The sequence below is a fragment of the Anoplopoma fimbria genome, chromosome 16 (assembly GCF_027596085.1).
Source record: "Anoplopoma fimbria isolate UVic2021 breed Golden Eagle Sablefish chromosome 16, Afim_UVic_2022, whole genome shotgun sequence".
Taxonomy (NCBI): domain Eukaryota; kingdom Metazoa; phylum Chordata; class Actinopteri; order Perciformes; family Anoplopomatidae; genus Anoplopoma; species Anoplopoma fimbria.
In genome coordinates, this window is record NC_072464.1 from 24505887 (window position 1) to 24523191 (window position 17305).

A 17305-nucleotide genomic window follows, 5' to 3' on the forward strand; every position below is an offset into this window, starting at 1 on the left:
TAACACCAGAACAACACTGGTATTTAAGAGGATTCCCAGTGCATCTTTCTGAAAAGTAAAGACTAGAAGACTATAAATAAAAAGGCCAAGTTCAATGAATAAATCATAGCTTCTGAATAATGATCTTATTATTAGCTTGAGTGCAGAGAAGCTAATTAGGTTCACAGTTTCTATTTTAATCATCTTCCTCTTAATTATATAAATGCAATTACTGAAAAGGAATCCAAAGGGAAATGTAGGTTAAAAAAAAAGTACCATCCTCCACACAGGTCAATTTCTTTTTATTTCAAAGAATATTATACATTTGCTCTGTTAAAAAAAAGCAGTTTTTTTTTTTTTTTTTAAATCCTGGATAAAGGACTTTTTCCTGGAATATTTTAAATATACAGAATTATACATATCCAGCGGACTCTGAGACTGAAGTTACTCACTGACGTTTCTGTCCGTGTCGTTCTTTGATTTCTACAGAAAAAACAAGGCATCCAGTGGTAAATAAATGATACAAAGCTAAGGTGCAACGTCACCAACAAAACCAGGTATTTTACATCTAATATACAAACCTTTAATAAAGGAAACAGACCGTTCTGACCTACTGCCACCCGACTGTAGATTCTATGAAAGCGGCTCCTTAATTTAATAAGCTTAACCCCAAAACAGAATAAAAACCAACACAACATGATCTCCCACTTTTTCTTTCTTCATATCAACAACTAGTCCTTTTCTGAACTTTGTGGAAAAATTGTGTTAAAATAAAAAGTAAAAGCAGACGTAAGAGTAATAATTACACATTCTCCAGCCATGTAAATCATACATGTATAATGTCTCAATATATATATATATATATATATATATATATATATATATATATATATATATATATATATATACTTTGATTTATATATATATATATAAATCAAAGTAGAGGCAATGACATTGACAAGTTTGAATTGTAAGTATATAGACATGAGAAATATCAGTATCGTGCGTTTGCATAAAACTCCTAACAGGCTTCTAAATGGAAGATGAGAGGCAGGAAGGTACTGATGGAATAATCATGAACAGAGGCAGAAGATTAATAAACACACAAAGAGAACTAACTGTTTCTCAGTTCAACCCTAAAATCTGACAATCATTTTACAATGAAGAACCTATTATTAATGGTGAGCCCTCCAACACATACAGACATGTAAAAAAACAAACACACACACATAGAGAACATCTTAAATATCTCAAATAGAACCTCCGAACGCATCACGAGGCAGTGAAGCTTCAGGGAAAGCATTGTTCTAACCATTTACACACACACAGAACGGTTAACATACATCGGTGATGTTTGAAAATATAGTTTGTAGTTCTCTTCAAACACTCAGATGAGCTAAAGTGATGGATGCTGGTGAGGAAGGAAAACTTTTTGTCCTGACGGGAGCATCTGCACCGCGTCCCAACCAGATTTAATAAGAGCCGACACACGAGGCAGAAACACGAGTGAAACTGCACAACAACAAAGAAAGAAAAGGACAAAGAATGAAGTGAGCCTGTGTTTGGATGAATTCACCCAGACTTAAAAACAAGACGCTCATTAAAAAACTAAAAAGGGAAAACTTTAGAGGCCATGTTCACATTAATGCAGATACATTGAAGAATTATGTTTACAGATTTGGGAAAATTAACTGAAAAAGTCTGCCAAATGGGGTTCATGATGTCACTGACAACTACAAACATGAGACTTCTGAACGCATTAAAATGTTGTGTTTCTGACATGTTTCAGATTAGTTTTTTCAGTCATCTGACAGAAAAGATATGAACGGTTTTGATTGATACAAGCTGAATAAACTGACCGTGCAAAGCCGTGTGCAAAAAGTTCATCTTTAACTTGCGCTTTACATGCAGACCTGCTATTTTAGTCTATTTAATTCTGACCTGCACATGTAAATATTTGTCTGTGTAGACATTGACGGGGATTGCTTCTGGGGTTGTAATGTATCTTCATGAGTGTGCACATGGCCTTTCCCTCCGTTTCCACCTCAGTAGACGACATGTTGGGTGCATTCTTCGAGAGGGATTCAATTCAGAAATAGCGATGTTACGTTGCACTATGAATTGCAAAATGTACATGACATGGTCCTGTGTTGGTGGCTGTCAAACCCAACTCTTTTTTTCTTCTTCTTCTTCTTCTGTGTTGAAGGACGAGAAGCAGACTCCTGACGCTGTGTTGTTTTGTTTTTGGCCTCACGTACAGAAGCTGAGGACATGCACACACAAAAAGCGTCCCGACAACAGGCATCACACTCACACTCACACACACACACACACACACTTCAGATATTTCCACTTCCACAGCGGTGTGTTCAATTCAGCTCATCAGGCACAAAAAAAAAAACAGCTGAAGGAATTTTCCTAAAGCCCTCATCACACACACACTCAGAGAAGGTGAGCCACATGAACACACCGCTGTAAAGTGAAATATCTGCAGTGTGTACTGGTCTCAGGTCTGCGGTGGGTCAGAGTCTCACAGCAGAGGCTGCTGGTAGTAAACCGCCTGCTGCTGCTGCTGGGGAGGAGGAGCCTGGTGCGGGGGGGCGGACACCGGGTAGGACACGGGAGGCATGCTGGCATTGTGATAGGTCGACATGTCCATGGCCCCGCCCACCTGGTGCTGGTACGGAGCTCCAGCGGCGTGGTTCATGTACTGAGTGTTCATAGCAGAGCTGAGAGGAAACACAGACGGGACATTAAGAACAAACAGGAAATAAAAGAATAAAGAGAAACGAGTGTCAACACGTTTAACTTATGTTGGTCATTTATTCACATGAAGAAAAGTAGATCCTCTCTGGACGGATCACAGCTCTGACCCGACTGTTCACACCCGGGATTAAAACACAACCCCTCATGTGACCACAGGGACATCTTGTGATCAGATCTCATTTTCACGCTCTGTGTGCAAATTAACACTTAAGGCTGCCGGAAATGAATAATAATGATAATTTAAAACAAGAAGAAGAAGAAGAAGAAGAAGAAGAAGAAGAAGAGGAGGAAGAAGAAGGAGAGGAAGGAAGGAAGGAAGGAGAAGGACTAAGAAGAAGAAGAAGAAGAAGAAAAGAAGAACTGGAAGAAGAAGGATGATGATGATGAAGAAGAAGAACAAAAAAGAAGAGGAAGAAAGGGATGAAGATTAAAGGAGGAGGATGAAAAAGAGCTTGAAGAACAAGAAAAAGAAGTATATGAGGAAGGAGAAGAAAATGAAGAAGCGAAAGAAGAAGAAGTCCAACTCACAGGGATGGTTGACACATTCGTAATGTCATTTTTCAGACATTAGCCGTTTAGCTCTTTCGCTGCGTTGCCTCTGAGTTCTCTCTGGTTATCATTGACGCCGTGAATATGTGTAGGGCTTTTATTGTGAAAGGTAAGAGCCAAATAGTGAGGCTGTAATACGCTTAAAAGGTTAAACTTAATTAAAATGTAACTTGTTTGTTAAGAAGGTTAATGTCAGGTGTAAACAGTCTTAGATTTCTTTATTTTTTAGTAAATCAACATGTTCAAATCATCAGAATCCATACAGTAAACCATCTACAGTCTCTGAGTGAAAACCTCTTTCATAACATCTTGTCATCTTGCATTTTTAATTCAGACTGGTAGTTAAACCTGACATATTACTCAGTGCTGAGTCACTGCTTGGACTGACTCACATGGATATGGTGATTTACTTAAATTCTTTCTGTTAAGAGTAAAAAAAAATGACATCTGAAAAACATAATAAAAAAACCATTTTCACTGTAAAGTTTCATTTCCAACCCGATACTTTCATGAAACCCAGAAGCCAGAAATTGTAGATCGTTAAACCAGAAGATCTAGTCTATTGATGCCGTCACATCAGTCACATGACCCCTGTGGAGTTCCTCCTCTGTTTTCTTACCTCATGTATGGAGGCTGGGCGGCCGGTCCGTTGGGTGGAGCAGAGACGTTGGGGGGCATCGAGTGCAGCGGCCCCGGCTGGTCGCTGGGCAGAGTGTAGGGCTGAGGAGGAACCTGAGGCATCACTGGAGGCATGTAGGGACCACCGGCCGGACCCATGTAGCCCTGGAGGAGGGAACGGGTCGGGTTAAATATGAGCTTCTTCATTAAATAATCTCTCTGGTGTGGACCTGTCAATCAGTGTGTAGCCCCGCCCTAAAGCATCCCCTGCTTTATGGTCTGTTTGACTCTAAATGGAGCATCATTTACTAAATGAACATCATGCTGTATTGAAGAAGACTTGAAACTAGAGATTGAGACCATAAACTCATGTTTACAATGTTTACTGAGGGAATAAATGCTGGTTATAGTTTCATATTTAGCGTACAGACATGAGGTGTACATCTTCTTATCTAACTCTTGGCAATAAAGAGAATGAGTATATTTCATAAATGACAAACAAAATTATCTTTAATTAAACTATAATAAAACATAAAGCTGGGAGTCAGATAGACAATCAGAGATATAGAAACAGCTGCTCCTTGTGGGCTGAATAAAGTGCAGACTGGTACAGTTAGTCAGGTAGATGCTATGAATAGTTCCCAGTTTATACTTCTCAAATAGAAAGTGCTTACGTAAAACTAAATCCTGCAGTCTTCTGCAAAAAAACAAAATGATGAAGGGCAACAAAAAAATAGAGCAGCAGTCCGGTGTGGGCCGGCCCAGTGAAGTGGACATTTTTCTAAATCTCAGAGGAGAGACAGTGACATCAAGCACTTCAGAGAAAAACAGCCGCTGCCAAGAAAAGCCGAGCAGCCTCCGACTCTCCAAGGACGAGAGAGAAAGGCTGACTGAATGCAAGAGGCAACAAAACCAACGCCAAATATAACACACCAGTGTAGGATGTGAGAAAGAAAATATGGAGGTTACAGCAGGACATAATAATCCTCTACATTAGTGGTTCGTTGTCTCCATGAAATATATAAAAACATACCAGAGATTAATAGACTGAAAGGCTACTCAGTGCTGGATTATGCATCGTTCTCGGGGGTTTAACACAAAGCTTGTCAAAACACTGAACATCTCTGCAGCCGTCAGTGTTCTGAGCTGTGAAACAACCTCCAACTGAACCCGTCCTTAAATTATGCATGACTCAGCTTTTTATTGACTCGGCTCGAGACAAGATGACTCAACACACCAGAGAACCTTAACCCCCTGAGCCAACAGCAGTCAGAGGGATTGAAAAGCATGCTTTGTTGTAACAATCGCTGGAACTACACCGTTTATCACAGCCTGAAGCTTTAAAAAAAACACTTAATAATCAGATTGTCATCTTTCTGATGTCCTTGAACACATCATGTGCCAAAACGGAGTTTAAAATTGTGATTTTCAGCGAAACATTTTATTCTACATGTCTCCTTTAAAATTTCGCCCCAAATAAATCGTTTACTTTTACCAGATTCTGTAAAAAACATTCAATTCTGAGCTCCTCAGTTCAACTAGGAAGATATGTTGGATTTGGCTGAGACCAACAGTCATGTGGCAAAAAAATCATGGAACTTTGACTGAATTGCAGGCTGCTGAACAGAGCAGATGCTGTAAAAATGTAAGTAGTATCTATCTATCTATCTATCTATCTATCTATCTATCTATCTATCTATCTATCTATCTATAGCCTCCATTTTATTCAACATTGGTAAAACTTGTCGGATATATAGATTTCTTGTAAAATAAATAATCACAGAAAATCATCTTAAGTTTTTCTTTTTTTTATGATTTATGACATTATAACTGTGTTATTCTGCACTTAAGACATGTTTGAGTTCTCTCCACTTCTAGTCCTGATGTTATGTTTCCATAGAGGAGCAGGACCTCAAACAATTAAAAAAAACTGTAAAATATATCAAAAAGCAGAATCATTCCATAATAGTCCAAAGTGTTCTTCCCCTTTTGAGGATCAAATGAAGTCCGTAGCTCAAAGTATGAGGAAGCTGTTGCATTTCAAAGTAGAGGATATTTAAGAGGATTTCAAGATTTTCTCCGTTGAGTTGTATTTGTGGAAAAGAAATATGAATATAGCTTAACATTTTAAAAAGTAGAACAGGTAGAAGTCGTAGCAGGAATGTCCGGAGAGAGATGAATATTTTGATAGCTTATCGTTTTTCCTTATACTTAAGAATGCAGAAAAGGTTAGATGCCAAAAAATGTACGGAAGAAATAGAATACGCTGAATACGTATAACAAAAACAATGAATCAGCACTAACATTTGTTTTGTGATTGATTGACTGATGGATTCAGAGAGAACTTTAGTTTTAATATCCCATGATGCAAAGCTACATGAACAACATGTTAAACCACAGTTAAAGTGAGATGTTGAGCGTCACACAGGACGACTTCACTGCCTGTTTTTCTGACCTGCATGGGCACAGCTGAGCCGGCTGGATTGTACTGCGCCTGCATCTTGGAGTAGGTGGAGTAGAACGGAGCCTCGTTCACCAGCTTGTTGTAAAGCTCCAGCGCCTCCAGGACTTTCACATTCAGCTCGGACAACTCAGAGTGTTTCCTGCAGCACGGGGGAGGCGTTGGTTAGAACAGGCAGCCTATGGATTGTCTTTCAAATGACCTTTAACGATCCAGATTCAGCAACACACTACCTGTCGATCTCCTGTAGCCTCTCATCAATCATCGGGTTCATCTGTTCGCATGCACCTGTTCACATATTTACAGAGACAGAGTTAGAAAACAACAGTGTTGCTGCAGTAGATTTACTCCAGCATTCAGCTCCATACCCTCCAGCTGGATCAGCTCTGCAGAATCTGGAGCCGGATCTGCAGGATCGGCATTCTGCAGCAGAGCCAGAGTTCTGTCCATCTTCCCCTGCAGAGAGAAGAGCAGGTTAGTCTCTGCAGCTTGATTGAGAGGTGATTTGTGAATGAATGCAAACACATTAAGGAAGCGCAGTACCTCGTCGATGCAGACGGGCTCGGGCTCATCTTTGGTTTCCTCAACCGTCTCCTCGGGAGTGGAAGCCTTTTCAACAAAAGCCACTGTGGAAGAAAAGACTGGGTTCAATTAGCAGGTCTGAAACTCATTTGCTCCGGTTTTAAATCTAATTGGGGAAGATCATAAAGGCCGGTTTCTAAAACAAACGTAGGACAGGTCAATGTGTAGACATGGTGGCAGATAAAGAGGAATAAGCATTTAAATGACCAGTTTAGTTGGGTGGTCTTTTTCTTATTTGATAACCGCCGACACATTAAACAATTTGTATTGGGCCAAGTACATTTCTGACCCACTCGCCCGACCAGCCAAGGGATTAAAAACTTTACGTCGGAGCCCAAATGGGCGACACAACGTTCATACAGAGATCCATCAGAGACCGACCTGTCTCTGGCTCGGCATTCAGATTGGTTGTGACGAAGTTGGAAGGGAAAAGCCCGACTCCTCTGTGGTTCTCTCCTTTCCACCAGTTTGGATCGCTGTAAACGAAAACATGAAACAGGATTTTTTTTAAAATCAATGTGTGAGCTTCCAATAGTGAGCCACACTGATTTACTGCACAGGTGTTGCATTTGACTGCATGTAGCTGAAGAATATAGAACATTTGGGGAGCCAGAAGTCTGCAACACTAAAATGATATTTTGATGATTCATTAAAATATCACCTGTCGTCCAAAACCAGAATAAGTTCTCCAGCTTTGAAGGTCAGCTCGTTATCTTCAGCCGCCTCGAAGTCGTACAGCGCTCGCACCTTCCGAGCCTCCGGCCCCCCGCTGCCGTTGGTGTAGGTCGGGGGGTCGGAGGTCAGGGCCAGGGGTCGCGTCTCCACCTGCTGCTTCTGCTCCTGCAGGGACAGCTCGATGGCTGGGAGAGGTGGAGGTTTGGACGGGGGGAGGAGGAGAGAACAGGAGAGACGGGGACATTAATCTTCTTTATTTTCAGAATGCAAACAGCTCTCAGAAGACTAAATGAAAGATGAAAACGATCAATAACGCAGCCAATAAAACAACCTTTTGATGAATGGGGACATAAAATCCAGTCGATAATCAATTCAAACTGTTCTACTCCTCGTAAAAAGAGGAGAATATTGGTACAAACTAATAATAATAAGTCTTAAACATAAAGCACAGCAGCTGGAAGATGTGCATCTGATTAGTAAATAATGCTTCTGAACAGATGAATTATTCATGATGAAGGTGTGTAGAGCTGAACGACGGCGCCTCACTTTACCTTTGGCCAGGTCATCCTCCGGTTCTTTGACGACAGCGGGAGGGCCGACCTTTGTGGTGGAACCCTGTGGTCATTATAGAAACATAAGGTCACGTCTGTGTCTGTGTGTGTGTGTGTGTGTGTGTGTGTGTGTGTGTGTGTGTGTGTGTGTGTGTGTGTGTGTGTGTGTGTGTACATACAGGAGGGTTGCTGTGCACTTAAGACAAGATGTGGAAAAAACAAACTGATTTCCAGTGACTGTACTGCCACCTGTAGTTCATATTTGGTACTACACGTTGACGCAGGGCAATAAGGCGATACATCTTCTATCCAGATACAAGTCAACTTACTTAAGAACAAAATGAACATCACAGTTTTAGATCCTCCTAACACGGTGCAGATATCCATGTTAAATAACCAAGGGACCAAAATAGCGTTATTCTTGTTAATAATGTATGTATAGTGATATTGGAAACAACAGATGTAAGTTTAATAAAGACAAAAGGTTACTTCCCTTCATTAACATTTCTGTTTCCAGATAACGCTCTTTATAAAAACTCTTTAAACTAAAGTTCCATGAACATCCCTCTGAGAAGCTTTCTCTGAACTGGTGATAACCAGTCCACTACAGAGCGCTGGTGTCTGAGGGCTGGAGCTCTCATTCCATCTAAAACTGGGACACAACAACTGTACATGCTGTTTGTGCCGACCTTAACGGGCTGCGTAGCAAGAAAACAAAATGCAGCCAACAGAGAGCAGAACAACAGGGACTGGAAAAACATGGCCCGGTAGTGTGGAGCTCAGAAAAACAGACAAACACCTGCAGGCTGTCCAAAAACATGTACCTACAGAAGACGGAGAAACAGAAAACAGCACCAGCACACGAAAAAATGATCTCTACAAAGCTACAAGACTCAAATGACCAAAACTGTAATTTAACCTTTCAAAATAACAGAGCAAGGCAATGTTCTGCTGTGGACGTACTTTAGACACCTACAAGAATCAATGTCAGTTCAAGTGTACGCTATATTTAGAATATTCTCACCTCTTTACTTCGCTGTCAGACAGACCTTTATGACGGGAACTGAAGCAGTTATTTATGCTCCCTTTAAAGACACCAGACTCCATTGAAAAAAACAGTAATTTTACCTCACAGAACACAGAAGTTGCTGCTCTACTGATTCCTCCAATGTTTAGCTGGTTTTATTGTGTGACTTTGGTGACTTTATACAAACACTTTTAAACGCCAAAGCCTCACAGTAACACAAATAACTAACCAATGAAAGCAGCAGTAGACCAGAAACTCCTGTGTCCTGAGAGATTAGTGTGTTTGTCAAAGGAGTCTTGTGGAAGTGTTGATATATTTAGAATATTTTCACCTCTTTATCTTGCTGTCGGACAGAACTTTCTGGCGGGAACTGAAGCTGTTATCTATGCTCTTTTTAAAGACAACAGACTTCATTGACAAAAACAGTAGTTTTACCTCTCAGAACACAGGAGTACATAACGTCTTAAGTTTCCGTCAGAAAGGTCTCCTGACAGAAAGGTATAGAGATGATTCTAAATACAGCGTACACTTATTTTAGGTGTCTAAAAGACATCCACAGCAGTAAAGAGCTTTGCTTCATCTACTGAACAAACACCCTTCTTAACATCTCAACTCATTCCTTTAAAACTCAGCGTGAACGATGGCTGGAGGGTAAATACTAGAAAAAAGCCGAGCCACAGCTTGAGTCACACTACCTGCTGCTGTTTGCTCATCAGCTGATAAGAGATTAAATGTCATAACTGACGCCCTCGTGCGCCACCTGGGCTCCTTTTTAGCAGGTTGCCTCAGCTCTTCCCACAACACAACACAAAACACAGCGAAATGAAGCACAGCCAACACAAACAATGTGAGGACCAGACAGAGCTCTAAGGCCGTGATGGTGATTATTAATCCATGTTCTGAGCCGTCTGAATGCTGTAAACTGTAACAGAGGTGTTAGGTTAACTATGCTTATCACTGAGGTTGAAGAGGTTGTTCCAATGTTTTGTCTACCACATTTACAAAAAACGACAACACAATAGACTATTCACCATCTAACTACCACAACAGAAGCCGGCAGCTACAGAGAAACTATGACCACAGATTACACATCTGTATGTCAGCTGCTTCATGACGACCTGAGAGAGCAAAGTCCACTTCAACCCTTGACACACATATATATATAAAGTCTGTTCCAAAACAGAAATCATACACACATCAAACAAAGAAGAGAACCAGGAGGCCAGCTTTGTCAACAACGAAGACCCACACACACACACACACATCTCCACTGAATTATGGGAAATATGTGAAGAGGAAATTCCACTGTAAGCACTTGCCAAACAAACACAGACAGACATGTGACGCTCCACCCAACCCCCGAAAACTTTACACTGGAAACACACCAGAAAGCACAGCCAGAACACACTGGACTAAAAGCATCCACACACACTTATTTTGTTATTGTGGTCTACGGACTCAAACTGTAATTAAAGTGGAAAAACTGGGTGTGAAACAGGACTGCCAACACATTACATCTCCTGAATCATCCTCAAGTTAAAGAGCAGTTTCTAAACATATGAAACAAAGTGTTCAGATGCCACTGAAGTCATAAACATGCTGCCAAATCTGGCTGGAAAACTTTCCTTGCCAACAGCGACTTTAATAAGCAGCCAGATTGTAGTTCCTTTAAATAGAAATAAATGTTGGCTGGTGTCATACGTTCTCTAAATGATGCTAAATAATGACTGGTCACAGCAAATATCATGTTCCGGTGTTAAAGATACTTTATCCAGATTTTGTAAACAAGATACTGTGAATGTATTTTTACATTTGAAGCTTCTATTGAGTTTTTCAAATGAAGCTTTGAAAGCCTGTCGTCATGTTATAACGTCATCACCCTTAAATAAAATTAAACAAATTCTCAAACAAAAAATCCTCAATTTTTATAAAGTGATTCATCGTCGGATTAAATGAGTCTCAGGTGGCAAATCTCCGGTTCTGCAGAGTGAAGTCAAAGCTTCATGTGTTAAAGCTGCATTCTCTCTACTGTCCATCAGGGGGCGACTCCTCTGGTTGCACTACGTCCACTTCTAATATACTGTCCGTGGTTATTCTTTATCTCATTTAATCAACTTAGAATGCTTCTGAACTGGCGAGTTCATTTCAGGGATCAGCTGAATGTGTGAAAGGGACTTTTTCTGATGTTTTAAAACTCATCACGTTCTGATGATGTAGTCGTACCTGTGAGGACGCGGCGGGGAAGCTGATGCCCTCCTCCTTCAGAGACTTGATGGTGGCGCTGATCAGACTGAGCTGTGGATCCTTCTGGAAGCCCTCCGCCCACTCTGCCATCAGAGCCTTTAGCTTCTCACACACCTTAGGGTGGGCCTGCAGATGACGTGCACAAGAAGAACTTAGTCATGATCCTATCCGTGACATTTCAGGTTAACCTTCTTTAAAGTGTGAAAATGACGCCAGTCATGAGTGAACAAAGAGTAACAAACAAACATGCTAGTAAAAACAGGAATGATGAGGAAGAAAAGTTCTCATACTCTGCCCAGAACGCTGCGCACTTCACTGGCAAACTCCCTCGAGCAGATTTCCAAGTGGAATATTTTGCCGCAGTTCGACACACAAGCACCGAGCAACTGGAAGAGAAGTCAAAATTAAAAAACAATGAGTTTAAACAGCTGGTATCATAAAGGAATAAAGGAGGAAGAGGATTTATTTTCTGACAACTCACATAAATGAATTATTGGAAGGAGGTGTTAATAGCAGGTGAAGCTTTTGTAATTAATAATACTTTTAATGACAGTGGGGCTTTAATTATGTGAATGAGTGAACACGGATGTCTAAATATAGAGCAGGTCATGTGACAGCATGATGACTCAGACTGAGGAGCAGCTCTCAGATTTCTCATCCTCCCAGTAGGAAATATTCTACCTTCCTGGGAGGCTTAAACAAAAGACAACATGAAATCAATTACAGATTAAACTGCTTCGGAGAAAACTCATTTCTCACAGTTAAAGGGGCAGAAGAGTTGGACTCACAACAAATCTATTCTCTCACGATCTAAGAGAATGTTGTATACTTTGGGTTTTTAAAGATTACCATAGTCCTGTAGCTGCTTATTAGTTTTTATATCTTAGGTAGTACTATTTGTGCAGGATTTTTTTTATAACAAAAAGCTCAATATTGGTTTGTTTGGAGAAAGTTTGTTTCTCACCGATAGAAGGGGCCGACGATATATAAACCTTTTTTTTTTATGATGATTGAGACCGAATATGGTTACGGAGAATTATGTTTTGAGAAAAGATCTCTTTGTGCTCAGTTGAGATCCGGTAATTTATCTTCAAATGTTGAAACTGGGCTGTACACTAATCTAGAAGAAGAAAAGCTTATAATTTCAATGTGTTGGAAAAACAAGCTTTTCTTCTTCTAGAAAAGCAAAAGAAAAGAATTTACACTTTTGGTTTTCTATTGTTCTTTTTACTGCAAACAGCATGATGCTTTTGTTTATTATAATATAAAATAGATATTGATTAAGTAGATATGGATTGATGCACAAAGGTTGAAATGGGTGTTTACATGTGAAACGAGAAAGAGATAAAATGTCTCATCGGACGGATTTGTTTTTCTGCATGCTTTGTATATGCAGGACCAGAAGATGAAAAAAACATTTCTTGATAAATGTGTAACTCCTGCTTGTGAATGATTTGGAGATCAATTTGTTTTGTAATTACATTTTTATTGGCTTTATAATGTCCCAGTTAATGAAGCTGAACAAATTCATAATAACGATTGGATTTTAGGTCCAAGTATTTTTTGTTTTCAAAGAATTTGTATTGTCATTTTACTTTTTAGATGAATGAGTGTCTGTGAATTTGGTGGCATGAAAGCAGAATAAAACACTCACATTGAGGGCCTGCATGGCAACGTGAGGCACTTTGTGGTTGACTCTCTTCATGATGGATCTCAAGCTGTCCTTTGGTCTGAAACACAAGAGAACAGAGCAGAATTCAGAGCTAATACAACAACAACAACAGTGTCCCAACACTAGAAAGTTCCTGATATCTGGTGTTTACTGTTTCAACACATGAGCTGCACTTAAAGAAAGGAGCCACTTTTCCAGCTTACCCATTGGCTGTCGTTCCAATCTTATCGCAGATGTCCATAATGAGCCCCCAGTCATCGACTGTGTTGTTTTCATTGGTCGATTTCTCTGTAAATGTGGCAGACAGGGACACGGAGCATATGGAAGGGTGAGAAAACAAATCTTCACTGGCATCACGAGTGTGCCGACCACAGTGGGCAAGTGTGATAATAATGAATAACAAGTGTTGAACTGCCATGTTTGAGAACTAATGTTGTACCAGAAGATAAAAGAAATATTGAGTGTCGGGTCAAGATGCTATCAGCTCCTTTTTCCTTTAGTTATGTCATATCCTACAAACGTAAATATATTTTTATGATGGCGGTGTTTTTGTAGGTGGTGACTCACTGTAGTTTTATAACATCTTAACAGGAAATCACTCAAATGCACATTTCCAGCTCATAGTAACTGTCACGAACACTCAGAGACAGTTAAGTGTAACAGTGAACTATTGTCTGGTCACACAAGGTCCGTGGTGTCGCAGATAGATAAGATAAGATAAGGTAAGATAAGGTAAGGTAAGGTAAGGTAAGGTAAGGTAAGGTAAGATAAGGTAAGGTAAGGTAAGGTAAGAGTGGCCACCTGAGTAGTTTGCATGTCATTTTGCATTTGACTATGACTAAGAGGAAAGACATATGACCAACACGTTATCATCATACTGACCCAAAGATGAGTTTTAATTAAAAAACGTGTCATGTTGCTGATTATGAAGATTTTTTAAAATTCTAAACATTTTTTTTGTATATATATTTTTGTATTTAGATATTTTGTTTTCTTTTTTTTTGTATATATATATATATAAATAATAAATTATATCTATATAATATATATATTTTATATCTATATCTATATAATATATATATTGTATATCTATATAATATATATTTTATGTATATATGTAATATATATAGATATACAATATATATAAATTATAAATATAATATGTATATTATATATATATTATATATCTATATATATTATATATATACACAATATATATAGATATACAATATATATATATTACATATATATATAAAATATATATATTATATATATTATAAATATATATATATATTATACATATTACATATATATATTATACACATTACATATATATATATTATACATATTATATATAAAATAAATATATATAAATAAATAAAATAAAATATATAAAAATATATATATAAATAAAAAAAAAAATATATAATATATTATATATATATATATATATATATATATATATAATATAATATATATATATATATATTTTTTAAATATTTCTTTGTATTTATTGTTTCCAGACTTAAACATTAGGGTGACCATAACCCTCCTTCACACCCATTTAAACCTAAATAACTTTAATATAATAATAATAATAATTATTTAACTGACACGTGTTTCTGTTACCCTCAGTCACGTGACCAGGCAGTGATCGATAACCTGACCGATAACCTGGTCGATAACCTGACCGATAACCTGATCGATAACCTGACCGGCTGTGGTTGTCAGCCCCTCAGGTACACTCTCACGAACACACCTGAGGCTGTCACGCACGCGCATGTGGTCTCACGCACTCACACGCACGCTGAGAGCGCGCTAAGCTAACGTTAGCATCCAGTGTTGTTGGCCCTTCGTTAGCCGTTAGCAACAGTTAGCTCGCACGGCACTGTGGACAACACAACGGCGGACACGGCGCGTAACTTACCGACATCTTGCTCAAACGGGTTCTGGGAGAACAAAGGCATCCTGACGAGTCAAAGAGAAGCCTGACCACAAGAGAAAAACAACGTGTTCGTGTGATTTCCGAGTCTAAAGCTGAACAAATATCGCTTCCGTGTCCATTAGCTTTAAACTCGCACCGCTTACTTCCGGTATCGTGGCTGTCCCGACCGATGCCTGAGCAGAATTAAGAAAGCGCGACGGAGGAGTTGTTGGCAAGATATGTTTTTATGTATACGTTTAGTGCGGTTAATTAGGGTTTTGTTTTAATTACTGAAAGTAAAGCACGTTTAAATATATTCTTAAAACAATAATTAAAACACCTGGCATTTGAGTTAACACCTCTGGTCACACGAAGGACCCCCAGTGAAACACTGACATCTAGCGGGGGGAAGAGGAATGACAGCCAAGATTTATTTATTTAAAAATGTCAAAAATGTGGACTCATGTTACTCCTAAATGCATTAATTTAATAGTAAATTATGATATTAAGTTTATTATTTGGGGTGTTTACACGGGTAGGCAGATAATCAAAGTAATATAAAAACAAAATGTAAAAAAGGGACATGAATTACTTCCAAAACTTGGCTGAATAACTGATATTATGGATTTATTTTAATTTATTTAGCTTTGGGTTGTATATGATAATGAAATAAATACTTATGTTACTCCAGGTAAATTGCATGAATTAAATAGAAAATTATGATATTAATTTTATTATTGGGGTGTTTACACAGGTAGGCAGATAATCAAAGTAATATAAAAACAAAATAATCATAGAATCAACAAAATAACTCAAAGAAAGTAAAAAAGGGACATGAATCACTTTCAAAACTTGATTGAATAACAGATATTATGGATTAATTTAATATTTTTTAGCTTTGGGTTGTATAGGATAATGAAAAAAATGTGTACTCATGTTACTCCAGGTAAATTGCATAAATTAAATAGAAAATTATGATATTAATTTTATTATTTGGGTGTTTACACAGGTAGGCAGATAATCAAAGTAATATAAAAACAAAATAATCATAGAATCAACAAAATAACTCAAATAAAGTAAAAAAAAAAGGGACATGAATCACTTTCAAAACTTTAATTTAATTCACTCAAAAATAAATATTTTAAACAAATACATGAATAAACATAGTTTCACTTTAAGAAGACGGATTTATTAAGGTGATATTTAATAGAATAATAATAATAAACATAGTTTCACTTTAAGAAGACGGATTTTTAAGGTGATATTTAATAGAATAATAATAATAATAAACATAGTTTCACTTTAAGAAGATGGATTTTTTAAGGTGATATTTAATAGAATAATAATAATAAAAACATAGTTTCCCTTTAAGAAGACGGATTTATTAAGGTGATATTTAATATAATAATAATAATAATAATAATAATAATAATAAAATAAACATAGTTTCACTTTAAGAAGATGGATTTATTAAGGTGATATTTAATAGAATAATAATAATAAACAAAGTTTCATAAACATTTTCAGAAGATGGATTTATTAAGGTGATATTTAATAGAATAATAATAATAAACATGGTTTCACTTTAAGAAGACGGATTTATTAAGGTGATATTTAATAGAATAATAATAATAATAATAATAATAATAATAATAATAATAATAATAAACATAGTTTCACTTTAAGAAGACAGATTTTTTAAGGTGATATTTAATAGAATAATAATAATAAACATAGTTTCACTTTAAGAAGATGGATTTATTAAGGTGATATTTAATATAATAATAATAATAATAAACATAGTTTCACTTTAAGAAGACGGATTTATTAAGGTGATATTTAATAATAATAATAATAATAAAATAGTTTCACTTTACAGTTTCACTTTAAGAAGACGGATTTATTAAGGTGATATTTAATAGAATAATAATAATAATAATAATAATAAACATAGTTTCACTTTAAGAAGACGGATTTTTAAGGTGATATTTAATAGAATAATAATAATAATAATAATAATAAACATAGTTTCACTTTAAGAAGACGGATTTATTAAGGTGATATTTAATAGAATAATAATAATAATAAACACAGTTTCACTTTAAGAAGACGGATTTATTAAGGTGATATTTAATAGAATAATAATAATAATAATAAACATAGTTTCACTTTAAGAAGACGATTTATTAAGGTGATATTTAATAGAATAATAATAATAATAAACATAGTTTCACTTTAAGAAGACGGATTTATTAAG

At 37.2% G+C, this 17305-nt stretch overlaps 1 protein-coding gene across 1 annotated transcript; it reads right to left on the reverse strand.

Moving 5' to 3' along the window:
- Positions 1 to 270: 270 nt before the first annotated feature.
- On the reverse strand, positions 271 to 15210 carry stam2 (signal transducing adaptor molecule (SH3 domain and ITAM motif) 2). The gene is made up of 14 exons (XM_054615063.1): positions 15052 to 15210; positions 13328 to 13412; positions 13107 to 13182; positions 11743 to 11838; positions 11432 to 11578; positions 8182 to 8245; positions 7617 to 7815; positions 7337 to 7431; positions 6917 to 6999; positions 6742 to 6829; positions 6607 to 6661; positions 6368 to 6515; positions 3914 to 4077; positions 271 to 2708 (listed from the first exon to the last, which is right to left on the reverse strand). Exons 1-14 carry the CDS (start codon positions 15089 to 15091, stop codon positions 2510 to 2512), a joined length of 1539 nt encoding a protein of 512 aa, XP_054471038.1. The 5' UTR covers positions 15092 to 15210; the 3' UTR covers positions 271 to 2509.
- Between the last annotated feature and the right edge of the window lie 2095 nt (positions 15211 to 17305).